Source organism: Xenopus laevis, chromosome 5S, assembly GCF_017654675.1.
Source record: "Xenopus laevis strain J_2021 chromosome 5S, Xenopus_laevis_v10.1, whole genome shotgun sequence".
Classification (NCBI taxonomy): Eukaryota; Metazoa; Chordata; class Amphibia; order Anura; family Pipidae; genus Xenopus; species Xenopus laevis.
The window spans coordinates 43,937,415-43,961,277 of NC_054380.1; the positions used below are offsets into that span (position 1 = coordinate 43,937,415).

The 23,863-nt window shown below is 37.7% G+C and overlaps 1 protein-coding gene across 2 annotated transcripts in view; it reads left to right on the forward strand.

Moving 5' to 3' along the window:
• Positions 1–23,863, forward strand: part of tulp4.S (TUB like protein 4 S homeolog) — a 73,065-nt gene that overhangs the window by 11,681 nt on the left and 37,521 nt on the right. For both annotated transcript variants that reach the window (XM_018265262.2, XM_018265260.2), the window contains exon 2: positions 1,970–3,775. In XM_018265262.2, the coding sequence (XP_018120751.1) occupies positions 3,524–3,775 (252 nt within the window). In that variant the 5' untranslated portion in view covers positions 1,970–3,523. The remainder of the gene's footprint in view (positions 1–1,969; positions 3,776–23,863) is intronic.

A 23,863-nucleotide genomic window follows, 5' to 3' on the forward strand; every position in this document is an offset into this window, starting at 1 on the left:
TGATAGTTGTGTGTGCAGGTTCAGACCAAGAATGCAAGTCCCAGGTACATGTTCGGACAGATCCCCTTCCCTGCTGATTGTAATTGTAATTGTTCTGACGCTTCCCTATGATGATTGAACCAAACCTTATGTGAATCAGGTCGGGTGCAGGTCATAACAAGAGGACTTTACAATGTGTTGTTTGTGGGATAGGAAGTAGCGAGTTTGGGGTTAAAAAACTTGTGACCCACTCATTATTTGAAAGTCACACTTCTAATGGCCAATTATTATGTAGGGGAGCCCATCTTGACCCCAGTTACAAGCCACTTTCCTTATCACTCATAATTATCTGCTGAATTCCTTCTGTTCCTGTACCTGATTCTTGTTGACTAAAGGTGGCCATAGACGTAGAGATCCGCTCGTTTGGAGATGTCGCCAAACGAGCGGATCTCTGCCCGATATGCCCATATTAAAGTGGCCGATATCGGACTGATCCAATCGTGGGCCCTAGGGCCCAACGATCGGATCATAATGCAGGAGAACGAGTCGTCGGATCGTGGGACCGCATACATGTAGAGATGTGCCCGCGATCCGACGGGATTTTTTAACCCGCCCGATCGAAATCTGGCAGACTTTCGGTTAGATATTGATCGGGAAAGCCCATTTTATGGCCCCACACACGGGCCAATAAGCTGCCGACTCGGTTTGTCGGCAGCTTTTATTGGCCCGTGTACGGGGGCCTTTACTCTCTCTGTTCTTATTTATGTCTTATGTGTTCTTATTTTTTTTCTGCTTTAAAAGGGACCTGTCACCCAGACATAAAAATCTCTATAATAAAAGTCCTTTTTAAATTAAACATGAAATTAATTTTTTTGTTTAATTAAATCATCCATTCCTGTTATAACTAATTTATAAGTCTCCGTTGTCAATCATGTATTGCAGGCAACTACTTTCACTTTCCATTCTACACTTGCTAGATGTCACTGCACTTCACATATTTTCCCTCCCAACTCACAAGCTAATTGTGAAGCCAGTGCATGGGCATCAGGTGCCCCACTCTGGCATAAACATAATGCAAAGCTTGCCTCAATAACCGCTTCCACAAAATAGTGACTGCCTGCTTGATGTGATTGTGAATTCTAAGACTAAAAATAAACAAGATTGAAATCATTTATGTAGTGTAAGTGAAGTTTATTTTGCTTGACTAACATCATAATATAGTATTTGGAATTATTTCTTAGGGTGGCAAGTCTCTTTCAATAACTGGGGAGACATGAGATGCTTCTTCTGTAATACAAATGTCTGGACTATGATTAGGGAAGCTGTAGTTTTGCAATAAGGTCTTTAGAAGTAGTGTGGAATCCATATGAAATTGGGGTGGCTGTCATTGATGTAGTAGGACCAAGGTTATATTTATCACCATCTTACATCAGTATACAGGTATGGGTTCTGTTATCCGGAAACCGGTTATCCATAACGCTCTGAGTTACGGGAAGGCAATCTGCAATAGACTCAATTTTATTGAAAATAATCCAAATTTTGGATTATGTAGTAATAAAACAGTAGCTTGTACTTGATCCAAACTAATATATAATTAACCCTTATTGGAGACAGAACCAACCTATTTGGTTTATTTAATGTTTATATGATTTTCTAGTAGGCTTAAGGTATGAAGATCCAAATAACGGAAGTACAGAGGCAGTCCCGAGGCATTCTAGGTAACGGGTCACATACCTGTATACTGTATATGTATAAAAACATATCCATCAAAATTTGTGTATTTAAAATTCATATACAACCCTTTTGACCCTGGTTATTTGATATATAGTAATATATTAATACATTATGTAAAGTATGAAAAATTATGAAAAAAGTACTCTTAAAAGGTTAAATTAAAAAACATTATGAAGGGAAATGTAAATGGTTTTTGATTATTTAAAATTTGATAATAATAGCTTATTTGTAATTTATATATTTTGCTTGTTTCTAGGTATCTGCAAGAATCTGCAAGAATTTGCCAAAACCAATTCTTATTCAAATGCATTTTCTTAAGTTGACCACTGCAATAAGATGACTAGATTGCAAGCTCTGGACTAATTGCGTTCATTTTGGCCACCAAAATGTACACGAAATGCACTGCCGAAATTCTTCTTCCTTGATCTACTGGTACAAAATTAAATGGGCTTGCTTTCCCCTTTTCTATTTAAGTAATTGAAAAGTACTTGATTTCAAACATTACGAAAAAACATACAAAGGATTAAGTATTAAAATGAACTAAAACAGAGACCTATAAAAAGCAGCTGCTAATTTTTGGACATGGACTGGAAGAAAGCAACTTAAAAAACCAAGACAGATATCTTATCATTTAGATGACAAAGAGCTTCACTGTGCATTGGGTAAACTGGGCAATCAGATCCATATACATTGCTATTTACATTTACTCACTTTGAATGGCTTGACAAAACACTTGTTTTCTCCTGTGTCAACCTGCTACAGTAACATTCAGTGATAATACAAGAACTGTCTAGAACTGTCTAGAAAATAGGGCTGGAAAAAAACAAATATTATTAAAATAGGTTAACAGCATCACGAAAAGGTGACATCTTGGTTGTCCTTTAGCGAAATTGTGGAGAATATGGACTACTACAACTTTTTTGCACTTCGTTCATTTCCCATTTTATAACTTTCTTTTAGTTGGGTACAATATTGGCAAATCCATTTTTTTTTAGAAAAAAAGAAAGTGAATAATTATTTTATCACTGTTCAATCAAACTGAAATAGATTTTAATGTTCAAATTCTGTAACAAAGTGAAATGGAGGAAATAATGTTTTGGGTTTTTTTATACACAAGATTATCCTCTGATTCTTGATAGGTTCTAAGGATCGAAGTGAAAGAACCTTTAACTTAAGTTCACATGCAACAAGATAGCTGTTAAGTGGGGGGAATGCCAGCCTGGCACTAATTTTGCACAGTCTGTGTGCCTTCTACTTCTTCTGCTCTTTTATGCAAATCTATTCTGTTTTAGTTGGCGAAATATGCCAGAGCATGGCACAAAGTAAGAAAACAAAACAGTGAAGCAGTTGTTGGCTGATAAGGAAAATGAAGATCATAAAGCCTTAAATTACTTGAATCGTAAATCTCTGCAATCCTCACCTTTCTGGAATCATGTCCATTTGGGTTCTGCACAGTGCTATTGCTCACCTGAAACTGGAATCTCAGGTTGTATAAAGCCTGCAGAGAGGCCCTTTGTTTTATCAAAACCTGTCAAAGAAAGCTGAAATAATGGCACTGAATCCCCAAAGGACAATTCAAGCCCAATAACCTTCATGAAGAGAATCCACAGTGCTGGTAGATTTTCTAAGCCAAATTGCCATCATCTTTTTGTAAATGGATGTCTGTTACTATGCATTAAGAAGATGTGCATTGGCACTGACCTTTTTTAATGCTCAAGCTTAAATGCACCTGACTTTGAGAAACTGATTTATTTACTTATTTATTATATTTTTTTTACATGTGGGGGGTTGTTCTGAGACTTTCTTAAGCATGTATGCATCTGTAGAGCATGGGCCCGTTCTCTGCAGTGATTCAAACATCTTATGCCTTTCATGGAAAGGAAGAGTCCCAAAAAGTGAAAAAGAGAAACCTGTTTGTAGGAGACGTTACTATGAGGAAGGGTGGCTGGCTACAGGCAATGGAAGAGGAGTTGTAGGGGTAACATTCACACTGAGCCATTGCCGCAGAGACAGAAACACTCCACAAAGAACTAACTTCAATCTCCGGGGTCACAACAGTGAGGTGAGGTTATTTTTTATTAAATATCTGTTTCTTGATTTGCAGTATAACATTTACTATTTTAAACTGTCTTCAATTGTCATCCAAGAGTCATTCAGAATACTTGGTGTATCCCATTCTTAAAGGAGAACTAAAGCTTAACTAAAGAAGTAGGCTAGAAATGTTATACATTATGTTTCGGGCTTCTGTACAGACAACCCAGCCCTTTAGCAGTAAAGATCTGTGACTCCAAAGATGCCCCCAGTAGCTCCCCATTTTTTTCTGCTGATTTACTGCATATGCTCTGTGCTGCTGTCAGTTACTGAACTTCGGGGCAGACTCAAAATATACAGTACACATAGAATATACATGTCAAAATAAAAGGCTGATTAGTATTTAATACAGATAATTACTACATGACAGCACAGAAACCAGAGCAACTAGCATCTGAATTTAATAACTGGCCTTGTAGCAATACAACCTCATTTTCTGCTTAAATATGTGACAACCCCTAAGCTTAGCTGCTCAACAGCTGCTCAGAGCACATGGAGCATGTGAGTGTCGCAGACACTTTTCAAATTGGTCAAAAAAAAAAAGTAAAAGTTCTGTATACAAAATATGGCATTTTTATCCATATTTATTTTTTAGGTTTTAATTCTCCTTTAATCTTACAGTGAAACCGGTGGTACGAATTTTGAGTCAACTTCTAAGCTTCTTGGGCTCTCAGAAATAATAAACAAGAAGAAATACATTGCACTTTATTTTTTATTAAAGCCATAGGAAGCACTTATAAAATAGAAAGCCAGGTTATTATACCTGTGTTTAACATAGATTTGTATTGCCTCTATTATTCTTAGACCATTTTTTAATCAGAGAATCTGCCAAAAATGTGTTGATATTCCTGTATGTATTGACAGATTCGTTATTACTAAACGGTGCTGTGAAAATGTTTGCCTCTACTGGTTTATAATCACAGGCAACTGGTTATTGTGTCATTTGCCCATAAGTAGGGGGAATTTAAATCTAAACTGGTTAAATAAAAAGCAGAAAGCAATATTTACCTGCCATGCCAAGTAATTCCAGTATTGCTTCTATTGATTAGTATGTGCTGAAAAAATGACTGCATTCTGCTCAGCTATTTATTGATCCCTCCTGCAGGAATCTTCCTGAAAAAAAAAACTACCGGACCTGTAAAATCTGCTGAGCAGACCAGCTGGCTACAATATTCTTAGTTTACTGATGGGTTTGCATACTAAAATGCAATTTTGAGTCCAATGAATCATAAGGGCTGAGCAAAAGAAAAGAAAATAACAAAATTATGTGGGGGACAGTGAAAATGTTTTGGGCAGTGCTTTATTAATTAATCTATATAAGGTATGAGGCCATTCACACTGTTCTTTCATTTTGAGCTTTGGATTCTCTTTATACATTTTGGAGGATCACACCCTCCACTTTGCAAAGACTGAGGTAAAGTCGAATTCAAAGAGAACTAAATTGCTCCATCCACTACTCTGTCCATTGCCCCCCCTTTCCCCTCTGTTTATTCCCCCTTTCTGCTGACCTGCTTTAAATCTGCAGAGTTGTGTAGATATTTACTTTTCAGAGGAGATCCTTTCACTGCCTCCATACAAGCACCCTCATTGCAGCAAGTATTCTTTCTGCTGGCCTGCGGATTTGCGCAGCAGGGTTCAAAGGCTACAACTTCTGCCAATCTTCTAATCCTTTTCCTTCATTTCCTATACATATTTTGTGGGAGCATGTACAGTAGAAGCTGATTCTGTACATAGATTGAACTGTGCATGCTCCTCCAAGATCCATGTCACCACTACAGAAGAGTATCAGAAGCAGAAAGAAGATGACACCTTTGAACCTAGCTGCGCAACTCTGCAGATTTATAGCAGGTCAGCAGACGCGGAGTTCTGAAAAAAATGTCTGCTTTAAGACGGTAGCTTGTAAAGGGGCAGAGGAGGGACCAGTGAAGGGGGATGGAGGGGGCAAGGGTTTAGTTCTCCTTCAAAAAGTCAAAATCCCCAACTGCCATTGGGGTGTAGAAACCAAATGTTGAAGTATAAAGCAGTGACATTGTGCACATACAGCTATGCCCTAGGTGTAGACCAGAAGCCGGAACAAACAAGTAAACTAGATGGTAAGTCCCTGGGGGACAACAAGTGCCAAATACTAAACTGTATCTGAAAAGGAGTATATAAGTGAGCTCTATAACAATAATATAAAGATTATGTTTGACAGGGATTAGTTGCCCTTTAAAATAAAACATGTCATCTTATGAAATTCAAATTGTCATAGGTTCTGATTGGCTTCTGATCTTCAGTAATGATAAGTAATCTTTAATACACTATATATCCTTTTAAAGGGGCTTAGAGCCATTATCAGTTTTAGTGCTAGTATTTTAGTTTATCATATAAGAAAAAAATTAAGGTACCTCTTTTTTTGAAATTAGATATTAAAACCCACATCATAACCTATACTGTTTATGGTAATGGCATCAGGTGACATTTCAAACCCTTGTATGTTACGCACAGCAACGTTCAGTTCATTTTTAGTGCCAATAGAAAATGAACACTAAGGTAGGGGTTAATAGGCCTATTGCTTGTATAGATTGCAATGCTGTCTTTCTAATATCCATATACATTGTAGGGATTGTTTAGCCTGCAGGTATTGTTTAGCCTGCTGGTATTCATATTCTTTCTTTTTTATTCATGTTGGTAATCCATGATCATCATATAGAAAAGGGAAGCTGCATGCAAGCTTCAGATTCAGATATCAGGGGAAAATCCAGGAAAACTTAAAATAAGGGAAATGTATTATACGGTACATAATATATAAGTGGGACCACAAAAATACACTGTAAAATGAGGGAAATGTAAAATTGAGGTTTCACTAGAAATATTCATCTGTTTTCAGCTGTTTTTTTAATCTTTGTCTTACTTTTTATGTATTCATTTTTCCAACTGAAAACATGTAACTGTTTATAAACATTTTAAAAGAAAAAGGGGAGGAAAAAAAGAGGGGGGTAGAAAAGATAGGGAAAACGTGAGGGGAGGAAGAGATGGGGAGGGGTTCTCACTTAGCCTTTGAAGCATAAGTTAAACATTTTTATTTCAAGAACAGAATAAATTAGTTGTTTATCAAGTGTCGGGGTCAGGTGCCATCTGGGTAGGGTTGTTTTCAGTCCATTGGGTTCATGGGGAGCAAATCTCATCATATTTTTTCAGTTTATGGTGTATCAATGCAGAAATTGTTTCCATTGCAGATATCCACCAGATTATTTTACGTCACCATTTTGCTTGGGCCACACCTGCCATGAGGCAAGGTGCTAGAGAGCAATTAGCTTCCAGGGGCTCCAAAAAGCTGGCTCCGCTAACTTTAAGAGCCACATTTTCAGACCCCCTTTGACCCACTCCATTGCTAAAGTTTTAAACATGGAAGGGATGGGGGGGGGGGTGTCATCAGGGCTGCTACCTCAAGCATTAGCAGCCCCAGGAACGGTGCTGATTCTGCTCCTTTTATGTCACTACCCACCCCTTTACATCATTGCTGTACCTTTTCCCCTGTTGGTGTGGTTGGAATTTTCCTTACTGTAAAGTGGTGGCCCTAGCTCCTCCAGAATTCTAAAGCTGGCCATAGACGCAAAGATCCGATCGTACGAATCCTCGATTCGTAGGATTTTCGGACCGTGTGTGGAGAGTCCTGACATTTTTCGTCCCATTGAGATTGGTCGTTTGGACGATCGGCCATGTTAAAAGATTTCTGTCGGCTGACAATAATATCGCTGAATGTATTGGCGATCTGACAATATCGCTGTGAGCTTCCCAGTAGAATTTGTCTGGCATACTTTTGCACAATTTTGCAGGACATCGGCTGGTTTGTTCTTTATTCTTCTAGTTTGTTGCTTTATTTCATCTGAATGGTTAGTGGCAGGTCAGGAAAGGGCACTGACCGATCGCTTGTCCGATATTCTGCTCGTCTATGGCCAGCTTAAAGGGGAAATTGCTGGATTCCAATTGACCGTTTTGCACATGCGCATTAGTTTTGTTTTGAATGGTAGTTGGTTAGCTAAACTCCCAATAACACATTTACAGGCAAAAAATCAATAGCTATGGCACACAATATATATTTAGCACTGCGTCACTCTCAAGTAAAACTACAAGAGTCAAAATGGCCTTTATTAACTGTCACTAAAAATAATGGAAAGTGTTCTATGTATGGTCAATGTTGCAGGTGAGCCACACTTTTTGCCAGTGCAATGAAGAGCACTTTGACTACTATTATACTAACAGTACTCAAGCCTGTTGTATAGTGATGGGCGAATTTATTCGCCAGGCGCAAATTCGCAGCGAATTTACGCGATTCACCGCCGGAGAATAAATTCACAAAACGGCCGCAAAAATTCACTGGTGAAAATTCACCAGCTTAAAAAAAACAGATGCCGGCATCAAAGACGAACGCCGGCGTCAAAAACTAGACGCAAATTTTTCACAGTTTCGCGAATTTCGCAAATTTTTCAGGAAGCAAAATGGCGCAAATTCGCCCATCACTACTGTTGTAGACAGGCTTGAGTACACCAGCACTAACCCAGCAGAGTGACAGACTGTCTTGAGGTGCTGGGCTGGGGTTTACATTTTACAGTTTGACAGTACTTCAAAAACAGCAATAGCAGGTAGTAAGACAATATTGTTTTGAAATATAAACCAAATACATGAATTTCCTAAAGACATTTCTACCGTTATGTCAATAGAAATCCTGAAAATTGATAATTCAAATAGCTCACAGAGTTGAAGATCATGTGTACAGTGTTTATACTTATCTTTCAGTTATTTGCACTAATCGCAGGGATCATTGTGCACAAACATCAGTCTTTCTTTGAATAGTTTTGTCTGCTGACTCTAGAGACATATATAAATATATACAGTTTGGTCCATAAATATTTGGACAGAAACAACTTTTTTCTCATTTTGGTTCTGTACATTATTACCACAATGAATTTTAAATGAAACAACTCAGCTTTAATTCAGTGAGTTCAACAAAAAGAATGCATAAAAATGTGAGAAACTAAAGCCTTTTTTTAACACAATCACTTCATTTCAGTGGCTCAAAAGTAATTGGACAAATAAAAAAACTTAAAATAAAATGTTCATTTCTAATACTTGGTTGAAAACCCTTTGCTGGCAATGACGGCCTGAAGTCCAGAACTCATGGACATCACCAAATTCTGGGTTTTCTCCTTTATAATGCTCTGCCAGGCCTTTACTGCAGCAGCTTTTTCTGTCCGAAGTTTAGTCTTGAATAAGTGAAATGCAGCTCAATTGGGTTCAGATCAGGTGACTGACTTGGTCATTCAAGAATATTACACTTCTTTGCTTTAATAAACTCCTGGGTTGTTTTGGCTGTATTTTGGGTCACTGTCCATCTGTATTATGAAACTCCTCCCAATAAATTTGACTGCATTTAGCTGGATTTGAGCAGACAGTTTGTCTCTGAACACCTCAGAATTAATTTGGCTGCTTCTGTCCTGTGTCACTTCATAGATAAACACTAGTGTCCCAGTGTCACTGGCAGCCATGCACACCCAAGCCATCACACTGCCTCCGCCATGTTTTATAGAGATGTGGTATGTTTTGGATGACGAGCTTTTCCACACCTTCTCCATACTTTTTTCTTGCCATCATTCTGGTAAAGGTTGATCTTGGTTTCATCTGTCCAAAGAATGTTTTTCCAGAACTGTGTTGAATTTTTTAGATTTTTTTTTATAGCAAAGTCCAATCTAGCCTTTCTATTCTTGAGGCTTATGAGTGGCTTGCACCTTGCAGTGCACACTCTGTATTTACGTTCATGCAGTCTTCTCTTTATGGTAGACTTGGATATCTATCCCACACCTCCTGCAGAGTGTTTTTCACTCCACTTTTGGAAATTATTCTGTGATCATCCACCACTGTTGTCTTCTGTGGACGTCTTCTGTGTGGTCTTTTTGCGTTGCTGAGTTCACCAGTGCTTGCTTTCTTTCTTTCTTTCTTTCTTTCTTTCTTTCTTTCTTTCTTTCTTTCTTTCTTTCTTTCTTTCTTTTGTACCAAACTAGATTTTGCCACTCCTAATATTGTAGCAATTTCTCGGATGGGTTTTTTTCTGTTTTTGCAGCTCAAAGGGGTGATTCACCTTCAACTAGTTGTTTTCAGATAGATCATCAGAAATAATGACTTTTTTCAATTACTTTCTACTTTCTATGTGTCACGTTTTTCTAATATTGAAGTGTAAAGTGTAATTTTTTACCTTCTAAAGCAGCTCTGGAAGGGGGGTCACTGACCCTGTAAACTGTTCTTAATTGATACATTTATTTGATACTTGATACACTGCTTATCTTTGTCCCTGCTGAGCAGAATCTCTGGGTTTCATTACATGCAGCTGTTAGAATTGATACAATAGTCACTAATAGAGAGATGTTGCAAAATTGTAAAAGTTTAGAGTCTGCACCTGAATTACTGAGCTGTCAGACTCAAACACCAGAGACAGAAACATTAAACTTTAGATTTTGGAAAAACAGTAAAAAATAAATAATGGAAAGTAGTTGAACAAAGTCTTTATTTCTGGGGAACAATCTAAAAACAACTGAACTGAAAAAAGTGTTTGGAAGGTGAACAACCCCTTTAAGGACGACTTGTTTCACCTTACAAGCACCCCCCTCAAATCAACTCCAGGGCTATCATCTGCTTATTTGATAATGACATAATGAAGGAATTGCCCACACCTGCCCATTAAATAGCCTTTGAGTCAATTGTCCAATTACTTTTGAGCCCCTGATTGTTTTAAAGGTTTTAGTTCCTCATATTTTTATGCAATCTTTTTGTTCAAACCACTGAATTAAAGCTGAAAGTCTGCAGTTCAACTGCATCTGAGTTGTTACATTCAAAATTCATTGTGGTAATGAACAGAACCAAAATTAGAAAAAAGTTCTCTGTCCAAATATTTATGGACCTAACTGTAGTTCTTTGAAAGAAAAGTGGGTGTTTTGGGCCATTAGAAGGTCCATTCCCTTATTGGGTTTCCCACAAAATTGAATTCTAAATGGGTCACAATACCGCTCTGGGGGAAAAATGTCTCTTTTCCAGAGTTTTTTTCTCAGGAGAAAAACACGATTTTTACAAATTGAATATGATTCTAATTTCGGGTCAGAACCATTCAAGTGAATGATAGACATTCAAAATTTTTCTTAATCTCCCAGTCCAATTGTGAGTAAATTCGAATTAAAAAAAATTCACATGAATTTGAAATCCAACCTTTGATAAATGGGCCTCTAAACATACAAGAAAACATACAAAAACAACCAAACAGCTTACATATGACAAAACAGGCCCTGCCTAGAATAAAAGAAAGGAGTTCATGGCAATTTCAGTTTTCCCTTTTATAGATAAAAATATTGAGACTTAATATGTACATGTTCAGATGGAGACCTTTAGACAATTGGAGAAGGTTTGACAATATTTCACAAAGGGGTGGTTGGGTGTTTTAGACTAGGCAATTGATATTTACTTTAATTATTGTTCCTGTAGTGAACTGACTAAAACCATTGTTTTTTATAGTGGTGAGGTGATATTTGGAGAATAACTGCCATTATATTGTACAGAAGTATAGGTGACCGTGCGGTTAGAGCTCTTTGAGAGGGACATGGAATTGTGGGAAGGGCTGGCACTACACAGGGAAGGAGTGAGTAGTGGAGGAAGTCCTGTGTTGTGCTTTGTAGGAAGATTGTTGGGAGTAGATTCACTGTTATACAAATGTGGACAAGGATGCTGCTACAACAGTGGATTCTTATATACCATTAGTTTTCAATCATTGTAACCCCAGCTGAACCAGGAAGGTTACAAGGGGTAGGACTTTGAGAGCAATCACATTGAAGAAAATTGAAGAGAAGACTTCGTACGATCGTTCCGAGAAGATCGTGGTCTCACGATGAGGATCTGATCTTTTAAAAATCTCAACATCTATGGCCAGCTTTAGAAGCCTTATCCCAGTATCTTGCACTGATGAGATCTAACTAGATTAAACCAGGCTATCTGAAAGTTTTGACATCAGACCGTATCTCTGCCAGTAAACCAGCAGTTCTGCAGGCACCTTAATGAGTCATTTGTCTTATCTCTTGATTCTTTCAGTGAGAGTTAAAACCTGTCCTTATAGGGTTTGAAGGAGTGCAGTATGTGTAGCCTGAGGCATGTGAATAACTTCTGCTTTAATAAGGCTTTTACTTTATTCATGATCTATTCTAATAGGGTCTAGAAACCCCCACTCCCTTGTTAGTATTTAGATAATATTAACATCATAACAGCAGCTGTAGTATTCACAAATTAAAGATAAATGGTGAGTAAACAGGTTGTATTATTTACCATGGGCAGAAATGCACAGTGAATGCATATTTAACTTCCTATACAATCACTTGTAAAATCAGTGAATTGATTTAGCCTTGTCAAGAGTCTTTCATTTTTAATTAGATACATGTTCTTCGGCAAATTCTGTTTCAGGTTGCATATTGCATCTGAATACTTAAGCTTCATATGCTTTATTAAGCCTGGGCCCAGTATATTGTTCAAATCAGGCTATGACACATTAGTAATTATCTTTTTCTTCTCCATAATAATGCAGGTATTAAACACATCATTGGCTGCTGAACCAGCTATAGCTAGCAGGGCTTTTTTCTGATCCTTCCACTTCAGCTCTGTAATCTCGAAAGCTTGAACTGCATTCTGTGAATCTATGTTTCTGACATATTCAGTTCTGAAAGTGTTATTTTATTTTCATCATACAGTATGTTCAATTTAATCTGTTCTGAGCAGAGACTTTATACGCTATAAGGAAAGCATGCTCCTGCACAACAACACAGTCAATCTAAAATCTAGGTATCATTGTGACTTCAGTTTTGCCTTTCACATGATATAGCTCTGGATTTTTATACTGTTCAATCTCCTCTCTAGGTGCTTTTAGATGCACAAGTTTTAAAAATGACTCAAATTATCATCCCTTCTGTTGGACTCTACAGCAAAGGTGTAGAAGTGTCACTATAAGAAGCAAGTTGAGAAAACACAACTCAAACTCTTGCCACTTTTAAAGTGAAAATTGATTACACATGAATCTCCATCTCTATGCAACCTTTTATTGAAAATCTTGATTTCCCCCTGGGCTAGGTCATTCAGAAATCTCATAAATTCAGTATCTTGTATGATCTCCTTACTCTGTGTGACTTAAAATCATACACTTTATTGCAGGAATCTGCTGGGATTCAAAGAGGTTTTTCACTATAAACTAATTTTTGAAAACCAATGTAGAAAGCCATTGGGAAAAATGCCATCATTACTTTAGCTCTTTAAACATGCATGGTTTTAAGGAAAGAGATTACAAACCGGTTTGGGCATAATGTTTTATAGTAAACAGGCAACAGAAAGCTTTTTAACATTGTCAGGTGGTAACTTTTTAGAACAAGTTCTCTTATGCTTGTATTGCTTGAGGCTTCCTACCTTCCAGTAAATAGGCTTTCAATAAAATATTGCTTATTCAGATATTGTCATCAGCTTGTAATTGCCTTTAGCTTGCTGGCTTTAGTTTTTTCGTTCGCTAATAGTTCTACGCTAGATTTGATTATATACAGTCTCTTTAGTATTTGACAGTACGTTGGATAGACAAACACAACAGCTAAAACCTTAGAATCATTGAACAAAGTTGACCTTTCTCTTCTTGAATCTTTTTCAAAAAATGAATCTGTTTTATCTCTGGCAGTTCTGACTTTCTAAACTGATTTAGTTTGCTATATTGTTCAGCCTCAACTTCAGTAGCAGAAGTTGTAGTCCTTAATTCAAATAGAAGATCGGTTGATGTCATATGCTTGGTATTTCTAAGCAATGTATCAACTAATGTATACTTTTTACCATTTCAGAAGTAACAGACCTAGCAAAATGTGTATGAATTGGGGCAAAATAAAACCCAAAATAGGTATGGGACACCAGTCCGACACCTATGCCCCTCTATGGTGTAATCCGAACCTACCACAATTACAAACAATACCAGATCCAACTATGGGGCAGCTTCAATATTAAATATATTAAAGATGTCTCTGTAAGTGATGGTATATGTGAATTCCAATATCTTAAGGACAAGGTCCAAGTCCCCAATCACATGCTGTTGATACATCCTGAAGGTGTATAGAAAATGGTGCTCACAACCCCCAACTCACCAAACCACTGTCCACATTCTACTCCCATCTGATCTTAACCTACTAGTTTCAGAGCTTACCTCCCTCTAACAATAGTCACAGGATATTCCTCACATAAATGAGGATATCTGGTTGGATATTCTGGACTCCCATCACGAGTATCTGGTTGGGGCTAGAGACAAACTACAGGTATGGGACCTGTTATCCAGAATGCTCGGAACCTGGGGTTTTCCAGATAACGGATCTTTCTGTAATTTGGGTCTTCATGCCTTAAGGCTACTGGAAATTCATTTAAATATTAAATAAACCCAATAGACTGGGTTTGCTTCCAATAAGGATTAATTATATCTTAGTTTGGATCAAGTACAAGCTACTGTTTTATTATTACAGAGAAAAAGGAAATCATTTTTAAAAATTTGGATTATTTGGATAAAATGGAGTCTATGGGAGACAGCCATTCCGTAATTCAAAGCTTTCTGGATATTGGGTTTCCAGATAAGGGATCCTCTGCCTGTACTTAAATTCAAAATTCTACACAGGACTTATCTCACCCCTTCAAGACTAAACAAAATTTCACCATAATACTCGGAAGAATGCCACCATACTCCAGCAAATTTTATACACATGGTTTGGTCCTGGTACAAAATACAACAGTTCTGGAACTGAATACACATCTGAGATCTTAAAAATCCCAATTGACCATGCTGCTTAACCAAGTGGAGGACTTAGCCCCATTCAGAACTCTTTTAGCTATCCTATATACTACTGGCAAAAAGTGTATAGCCATGAAATGGAAAGTGCTGAATCCCCCTGTGGCAAAAACAGGTTCATTCAATAATCCTTCTCTTTAAACTAACATATATTAGGAGAGGCTGTCCTGAAAAATTTAAGAAAATTTGGATAGAAGCTCAACCACATATCATAGTATAATGCAACATGTATGCGAATGTATGAAGGATACACAAGTGCCCCCGACATACCTTAGAACCTGATAACTCCGTAGCACAAATACTAGACATCCTCCCTTAGCTCTTACAGTGAAGTAAATATTACTACAAAAGTAGCTTCCTATTTCTAAATATTACCCAGTTTACTCCTGGTGTTTGAACCCTTCCCTGATACACCAAGAAAGAATCATAAGCCCAAGTGGTAAGTGGTTAAAATATCCATGGCACCTATGTGAAACCCTTAACCACTCAATACTTCACTTACCCAAATACCCAAGGTAGCCACAGCAAGGTTTTTAAATACTCTTCTACTTATGATCTGTACGTAACACTTATGGATACACAATATACTGTATCTACCTGTATTAACAATGCAATACCTAACTGTGTACTACTGATGTTATACTTGTATACTTAATAAAATTTGAATTGTTAAAAAAAAAAAGAAATAGTCGAAATGTTTAGCAGCATGAGGGCCCACTGATACCTGGGCCCACCGGGAGTTTTCTTGGTATCCCGGTTGGCCAGTCCGAAACTGTCTATTAATCATCTATTGTACTTAATAATGGTTATTTTCAGCTTTTATTTTTAACTCTATATTTATATTTATAAAATAGTATTTTGAAACAAATAAAAATCATGAGCAAGAAAAACATAAATGAAACAACAAAATGCAATGATGTGTATTTAGGTAATACAAGATGTAACAACACATCACAATTTAAAATGGCACATAAGGTAACATTACAAAATGCACGCTATCAATTGTAAGATATGAGACTTGGGTGTTGCAGAGTCTTGTAGAGAGAGCATAGCATACACAACTCAATTTCCTTTCCTCTCTGGCTATGGGGTAAATTTAAGAGTGAAGTTCCGCCACTAGAGTGAAATTCCGCAGCTCACAATTCATTTCTATGGGATTTTGAAAGGCATATTTATCAATGGGTGAAAGTGAAAGTTCACCCTTTGATAAATACGTCTTTAAAAATCCCATAGAAATGAATGGAAAGTGGCGGAATTTCACTCTAGTGGCGGAACTTCACTATTAACTTCACTCTTTGATAAATATACCCCTATGTATCAGGGACAGGCGGCAGAAGTTTTGAATTTTAGTCCCACTCTTTTACAGAAAGACCAATGTGCCGATAACACCTATATGTAGGAAGGATCTGTGTCCATTGGGTCAGACTACTGGAGTGGGGTTGTTAGGCAAGTGATATACCCAATTTGCACATATATCATCATAACCATTCTATTATTGTGGATGGTGGATCCATTCCCCGCACCTCTTCCACTTTATCATAGACTTCATTCATCATGGGTATCCCTCTATGTTTCCATTTTGAGCATATGAGCCTCAGTGAGTATATAGTTAGTTAAACGTTGCACTGCTTTAGTGAAGTTCGAGAGGGGTTTTTACCCAAAACATAGACCCAGGGGTCTGGTGGTATGTCAGAGAAGAGTAGAAGTGCTGTTATATTCTTCCAATAGGGGGTAATCTTGGGGCAATACCACATCAAGTTTGCCAGTGTGCCTCATTGTCTGAAGCCCTCCAGCATCTGTCTGTCATATTTAGAAACATTACATGTAGTCTGTCCTGGGTATAATACCAGTTAAGTAAAATTTTGTACACATTTTCCTTGTACCTTACGCATGTGGATGATCTTTTTGCATTATCCCGGACCACTTCACAGTCTTTATATGACAACATAGTTGAAAGTTCTCCTACCAATATTGCATACATAGGTGTTTTGGGAAATTATAAGTGGGTAGAGTATGCTAATATGTTATAGATACTGGTGATTAACTTCCTTTGTGTGGGACCATACTACAAATTTGTTCGAATGTAGGAGTGTCAAGTTAGCCTGCCCTTTGATTATCGTTTTGGCATACTTATTGGTATAGAGATTGTTTTACCTTCCATTTCCTACTGCAGTTGAGGCAGCTTTTTGATTTTACCTGTTTCAGAGACTATGGCATGTGTCAGGGTTATGCCAAATAAGCTTACAGGTCAGGGATTGCCCGATAGGAATTGTGGATTGCCAGTGATGGATTGTTGTAAGCTAGGTCATTTTCGACCTGTCTCTTAAATTAGATTGTGTCATATTAAAGTCTCTGGCTATTATTGTTTTTTAATGAGAGAGTGGCACTAGCTTTGTGAGGATCTTGGACAGGTACACAGTTTAGTTTTGTTTCGGGAGGTAAACACTAGTTCTATCTTAACCTCGTCCAAAATACCCTTAACCAGTCGGTATCTGATAGAGGAGTTTAATGAGAATGAGACATTTTTATGAATCATTATAGAGACACCGGCTTTCTTGGAGGGGCCTGTGGCATAGTACACCGAGGAGTATAAGCCTGAAATAATAGTGGTAGATTTTTTGCTGGAAAAGTGTGTTTCTTGTAGACAGAATATTTCTGCCTGCAGAGCTTTAGCATCTCTTTCGGAGGGGGGGGGGGTTCATCCCCCTTACATTAAAAGATATTAATTCAGTTGTAGGGGTTTTGTATGACATGCTATGGAGCTGTGCCCCGGTGTACCAGCCTCAGCCCATCCAGACATGAATGCACTTTGGGAGTATGTTCTGTACCTTTGAGCATCCATTTCACTAGTGAGTAAAACTACAACCATAAGCAAGAAGAACATACATGTTTTAACTTAAAAACTAGTATTAAAAAAGGAAGTAACCAAACCATTTTTTGAGTCTTGGGGAGGATATACCCCCAAGAAATGAGACCTGTCATAAATAGAAAAGTGTTAGCAAATATCATCCAGTTATCCCTCTCAGGGGGTAGCCATATCAGTGGTTGATGCACAGAGAGGGGGGCTTTGAGGGACATGATGGACCAGTACAACAATAACCCCCGTGGATCGAGTAAGGCTATGGAAAAATTAACTGTAGTACATGCAACATAAGTATAACAATTAGGCTAGCAGATTTATCATTTAAGATTATAAAGTAAACACACAATATTCTTAGAAACCTTGTTTATAATTACGTATTGGTGTCCAGTCTTAGACAGGGACGTATCCACCTTTAAGGGAAGCACCCTCCGTTCAAATGAGGGAGCTGGCCACAAATGTTGTTTGATTGGGGGCGGATTGGGTTGGCCACAAATTGTTTTTAACTTTTATGGGGAGCCCTGACCACCAATTTTTTTTTATTGGGGGGCCCAGACCACCAATGTTTTGCCCCAAAGTGCAACTATGAGCACAGAATTGGGTACTTGAAACCACTATTCACAAAAGCACCTATTTATACACGTGTTTGTATGGTTGTGTTCTTTCCAAAACACTGTAGCCATAGGAGCTACATGCTGCAGTGATGTGTTTCAAAAATGAGCTTTCATGCCTTTCTCTCCATAAATAGAGGCAGTTACATCAGATAGGGCATTGTGATTTAGTCATTCTGGTAATCTTATATCTTACAAACAGTTTTAATTTGCCATGGCATTTGATGAAGCACAATCTATTTATAAAGCTCCATCATATACCACACATGAGGGAGTGCCATGAATTAGCAATTAGTAATAGCCTTTATATGCATGCCACATGTTGTAATCCTTAGCAGAACTTCTAAATAATATCTCTTAATAATCTAAATAAATGTCTTTAATTTTTTTGTCTTGCATGTTGAGATTAGTTAGTACATATTCAAGCAATACCCAATACCAATATAATAGCATTCTCAAAAAGTGTATCATTAGATATTTTGGCTGAAAATATTTAAAATATCTAAATCAGAGTGGCATTTTATCTCCTAGAATGAAAGTGTGAAATACCTTGCATAGTTTATTTTAATACTTCTTCTTATTCTTTGACTTTAAACTTTAAATTTGAAATTTAACAATCACACCTCCTTTATGCTAAATACTTCATAAAGCACTGTAGTTTCTGTATAATCCAAGCTTGTTCATTCAAACTTCAAATTCATAACCCAAATATGAAGCAATCTCTTTCATTTTTCTAGTGTTACTATGTTGACAGTTGTACCTTGACTTGTGTGTTACTGTATTTCACAGAAATTGCTACATGGCATATATATTTTATTATTATTATTATCAGATGTACTTGTACTCTAAACAAGTTTTTCCATGTGGGATAAGTTTATGGGTTTACAAGTATAAATCATCGTTTCTGAGCACTTTAGGAAGAACTGTCAGTCCTTTAAATACTTTGTGCGTTCAGAGGACCCTTGTGCTCCTTGACTTGATACAAAATGAATTAAACATAGTAACGTACCCAGGGAGGAATCAAATTATTTTGGAAACATACAGTATAGTATTGATTTCTTTTAGATCATAAGCACCAGAATTCATTTTGTAAAAAAAAAAAGTGTGATTAAGGAGAAGGAAAATATAGATTCAGCAAGCTTTAGTACTAATTGCCATAGAGTATAATACTCACAACACTGTTCTGTGCCTGTAATCATCCAGGTTCATATCCCTCTGTTTTGTGTGCTTCATTTAATGTGTTGTCTCTAAGGCTATCGGGTTATCATGGCAATGCAATAAAACTTAAGTGCTGCACTCGCTACATGGAAGAAAACAAATTGTAGCACAATCGCATAGTAGGGAAGTGGCTGGGGCAGTTGATGGTGGAGTTGGTAAAGATGGCGGTGGCAATCTATACCTACTGCAGACTTACTAATGTAAGCTTACAGATCAGCTGACAATAGTGGTTCACTTGGCATAAAATAAGTAAATAGATAGCAGCTTTAATGTGAATATGCCTTTGCTTCTTAAAGTTGAAAGGCTTAATACAGCTGGGTGACAAGAGTAGATGAGAGCAGCATATGGATGTGGGCGAATCATTGTTAAAATGAATATACATTGTTTGCATTGCTGCTGTAATTCTTTACGCCTAAAATATGAAAGTTCTTTAAGGGGTGGTTCACCTTTAGGTTAAATTTAGTATGTTATAGAATGTCTTGTTCCTAGCAAATTTGCTTCATTGGTTGTTTTTTTCATAGTTTTTGAATTATTTGCCTTCCTCTTCTGCTTCTTTCCAGCTTTCAAATGATGGTCACTGACTCCTGCAGCAAAAAAAAAAATGCACTGTAGGGTAGAAATTAATTGCTAGTTTTGATTCTTTATCTTTCTATTTTATGCTGATAAACCAATTGCAAATTGCTTGAGGACAATAATGTCTACATCATACAAAAAGTTAACTTGAAGGTGAACTACCCTTTATGCTGTTTGGAATGGGAAGGAGAAGCAAACATGTTCCCATATTCAGGAGGGGTTGCAAGGAAGGAGCAGGCAGGCTTGTTAGTGGGTTAGTTAGTGAGTGGTCTCTGTGTGACCCATACAATGGGCTGCTTCACGGTTTTGATGTACTCTGGGAGCATGCTTTTATTATGCATGCGCTGCAGGCAAGGGGATCATTTCATGGCATTGGGGGGGAGGGGTGAAATAAGAATGTGTTTAGACATTGTATACAGTCAATAAATTTACATTTAGGTGCCAATTCATTAACTTCGAGTGAAGGAATAGAAGAAAAAAAACTTCGAATTTCGAAGTGTTTTTTTGGCTACTTCGACCATCAAATGGGCTACTTCGACCTTCGACTACGACTTCGACTTCGAATCGAAGGATTCAAACTAAAAATCGCTCGACTATTCGACCATTCGATAGTCGAAGTACTGTCTCTTTAAGAAAAAACTTTGACCCCCTAGTTCGCCACCTAAAAGCTACCGAACCCTATGTTAGCCTATGGGGAAGGTCCCCATAGGCTTGCCTAACTTTTTTTGGTCGAAGGATAATCCTTCGATTGTTGGATTAAAATCCTTCGAATCGTTCGAAGGATTTGCGCAAAATCCTTGGGGGCAAATTCACTAAGATGCGAAGTTGCGCCAGGCGCAACTTCGCCGCACTTCGCCAGGCGTAGTTTCGCCAGGGCTCCGCAAATTCACTAAAATCCGAAGTTGCGCAAAGGGGTAGCGTAAGGTTGCGAAGTTGCGCTAGCGTTGATTCGCTATATAAAGCGAAGTTACGCTAGCGAAGGCTAATTTGCATACGGCGCGAAATTCAAATTTCAATGGAGGAACACGTATCTCCACTACAAATGCCTAGAAAACCTCCAAATCAGCAAATAAAAATTTTATTTTGCCCTACACATGTGCCCACTGTCTAGGTAAGTTGCCATGAGTCAGGAAATGTAGGGGCGAGGAAGGGGAGCCCCATCAGCCATCATGTAGAAAACACGCCAGCGTTTTTTTGGGACTTTTTTTTAAACAATCCCTATCTACTCTATTGCGCTTCGCCAGGTCTGAGTTGGCGAAGGAAGTCTAGCGTAAAAGGTAGCGTTCAGTACACTGCGCAAGTTAGTGAATTTGCGTAGTTTCGTCGCTAGCGAAGATTCGCCTGGCGTAAGGTTGCGAAGTAACACTAGCGAAACTACGCCAGCGTTCGTTAGTGAATTTGCGCAGTAGCGAAAATGCCAAACGCTAGCGAATTAACGCTAGCGTTCGGCGCTTCGCGGCTTAGTGAATTTGCCCCTTTGACTTCGATGTTCGAAGTCGAAGGATTCTCATTCTCCAGTCGAATATCGAGGGTTAATTAACCCTCGATATTCGACCCTTGATGAATTTGCCCCTTAATATCTCAGAAGTGTTTTAAAAGCAGCAACCTACTTACATTCCTGCCATTATCATGAGTTGACTTCATCCAAATACAGAGTCAAAACAGTATACAGTAATATACTACACCACTGTTAATGGCATTCCTCTGCATCTTGCTGCTCACTGTTGAGGCTTAATGCATGAATAAACACTGTCACACCAGTATTGGAAGAAAGCACCTTTTGTACCCCTGTTTTAAAAAGGTCATGTAAAAGGAGAAGGAAAGCTATGGAGGCATTTTATTGCCAGTAGATTAGCTGCAATAGTGCAAGCTAGAATGCTATATTTATTCTGTAGAATGTTTTACCATCCCTGAGTAAAAAGCTCTAGAAGCTCTCTGTTTGTTTAGGATAGCAGCTGCAGTATTAGCTTGGCATGACATCGCTTCCTGCCTCTCTCCCTGCTCCCTTATAGCTCTGGGCTCAGATTACAGCAGAGAAGGGGGGGGGGGAGAGGAGCAAACTGAGCATGCTCACGCCCGGGGCAAGGAGGTTTAAGAAGAAGGCAGGAAGTCTGATACAGAAGCCCATGTGTACACAATAGAAGGAAAGAAATGCTGTGTTTCTTTTGACAGAGGACTCAAAGCAACACTACTTTGAGGTTTTAATGGTATAGTTAGGTGAACCTTTCTGATAAGGCTTACTTAATTTTAACCTTTCCTTCTCCTTTAAAAGAAACATTTGTCAGAGCACAGAAATTAAAATGGTGAGATGTGAAACATTACTGTTGCCGTGATCTGTTAATGGCTTTGAACGGGTCTTTTTCTTTCTGAGACTGAGAGCACACAGTCATGGAACACTAAAGCAAGGATTCATATAGGTGTCTGAAAGAAAGCATTATAGACTCTATAGACAGACTAGTTCTGTTCTCTAAACAGGTTTCCAATCTGCCTAGGGAGTTTCACATCTCACCATTTTCATTTCTGTGCTCTGACAAATGTTTCTTTTAAATGTCACCACTCAATTCTTTAATGAAGAATTGGTTCTTTATTTCATAATTTGGAAGATACTGGCGACATCACTTGCAAAGCAAGGGTATTTACTTTATTGTGTTTTATTTATTTATATAGCTCCACATTTACACAAAATGGAATACAGTTAATATAGAATAAACCATGAAAATAAATACATGTTGCTATGAGTTTCAATGAGGTCCCTGTTTCAATAAACTTACAATCTAATTATATATGTGTTGAGTTTTCATGCAGAGGGGCCATCTCTGAATCATCATAATTTTGATGCACACTTAGAGGGTTATTTATTAATAAAAAAATGTGAGTTTTTTTAATATAAAATCTGAATTTTTAATTTATTATTCTTAAAGCTGCAAAAACTCAGAATCCAAAAATGCTCCATCTTCAACTTGTCTAGGTCCTGTAGAAGTCAATGGCAGAGGTCCTATTTGCAATTTGAAGATATTATTGTCTGTGCCGGGTTTTGTAGGATACTCCAAACGTTTATGGCTTTTCTGCAGATTTCACAAAAAATTTGGACTTTTCAAGTGTCAATTCAGATTTTGATAAATAACCCCTCCCCCAAGTTTATGTTACAGTAATTTTGGGAAACTCCTATTCTGTGTTTTAAAATAAAGTATATTTCCTTCCAGTTTGTGTGCTGCTTTTATGTTCAAGTTATACAAAGCTATACTGTTGTGCAGTTGCTATGTTAACTCTTGCTTGTATTAAACAATCCAAGATGGACTGCTTCTGTAGGCATGAAATAGGGCAAAAGTGATCCCACACGTTCGCGAGAAAAAGCAGGAATTTTAATACAGAAGCAGATTTATTACAAATTTATATACACAAGTACCATGATTATCCTGTAAAATATAGCCATATAAATGGTCCTTAGCGATGTTATCATTTATAATCCATCTTTAGGGAAGTAATTTGTCTTAATAAACTTTATTATAACACTTTATTATTCTTTAAATATGCTGCACACTTATGGGCTTCAATATGAACATGAATTGCACAATTGGTTTACTAGTAGCAACCAAGCTGGTCTATGTTTTCATAGGCAGTTCAAAACGGATTGTTGATTGGTCGCTGTTGTAGCTGCACATGTGCAGTTTAATTCCTATGCTAGTAAATCAGCCCCTCAGTATTTTTAAAGGCACACAAAGCAGTATTTAGTGGGCTGGTGGGGGCTATTTGGGCCTATGTGTGGGCTGATTGGGCCTCTGTGTATCTGAAATGCCAGGGCCTATTTTAATTCTCAGTCCAGACCTGACACGTAGGGGCAGATTTACATATGACAGAATATCAAGGGTTGCCACAACCATTTGTATCAGCTGATCATACACAGACATCACAGACAAAAAATGTGATGCA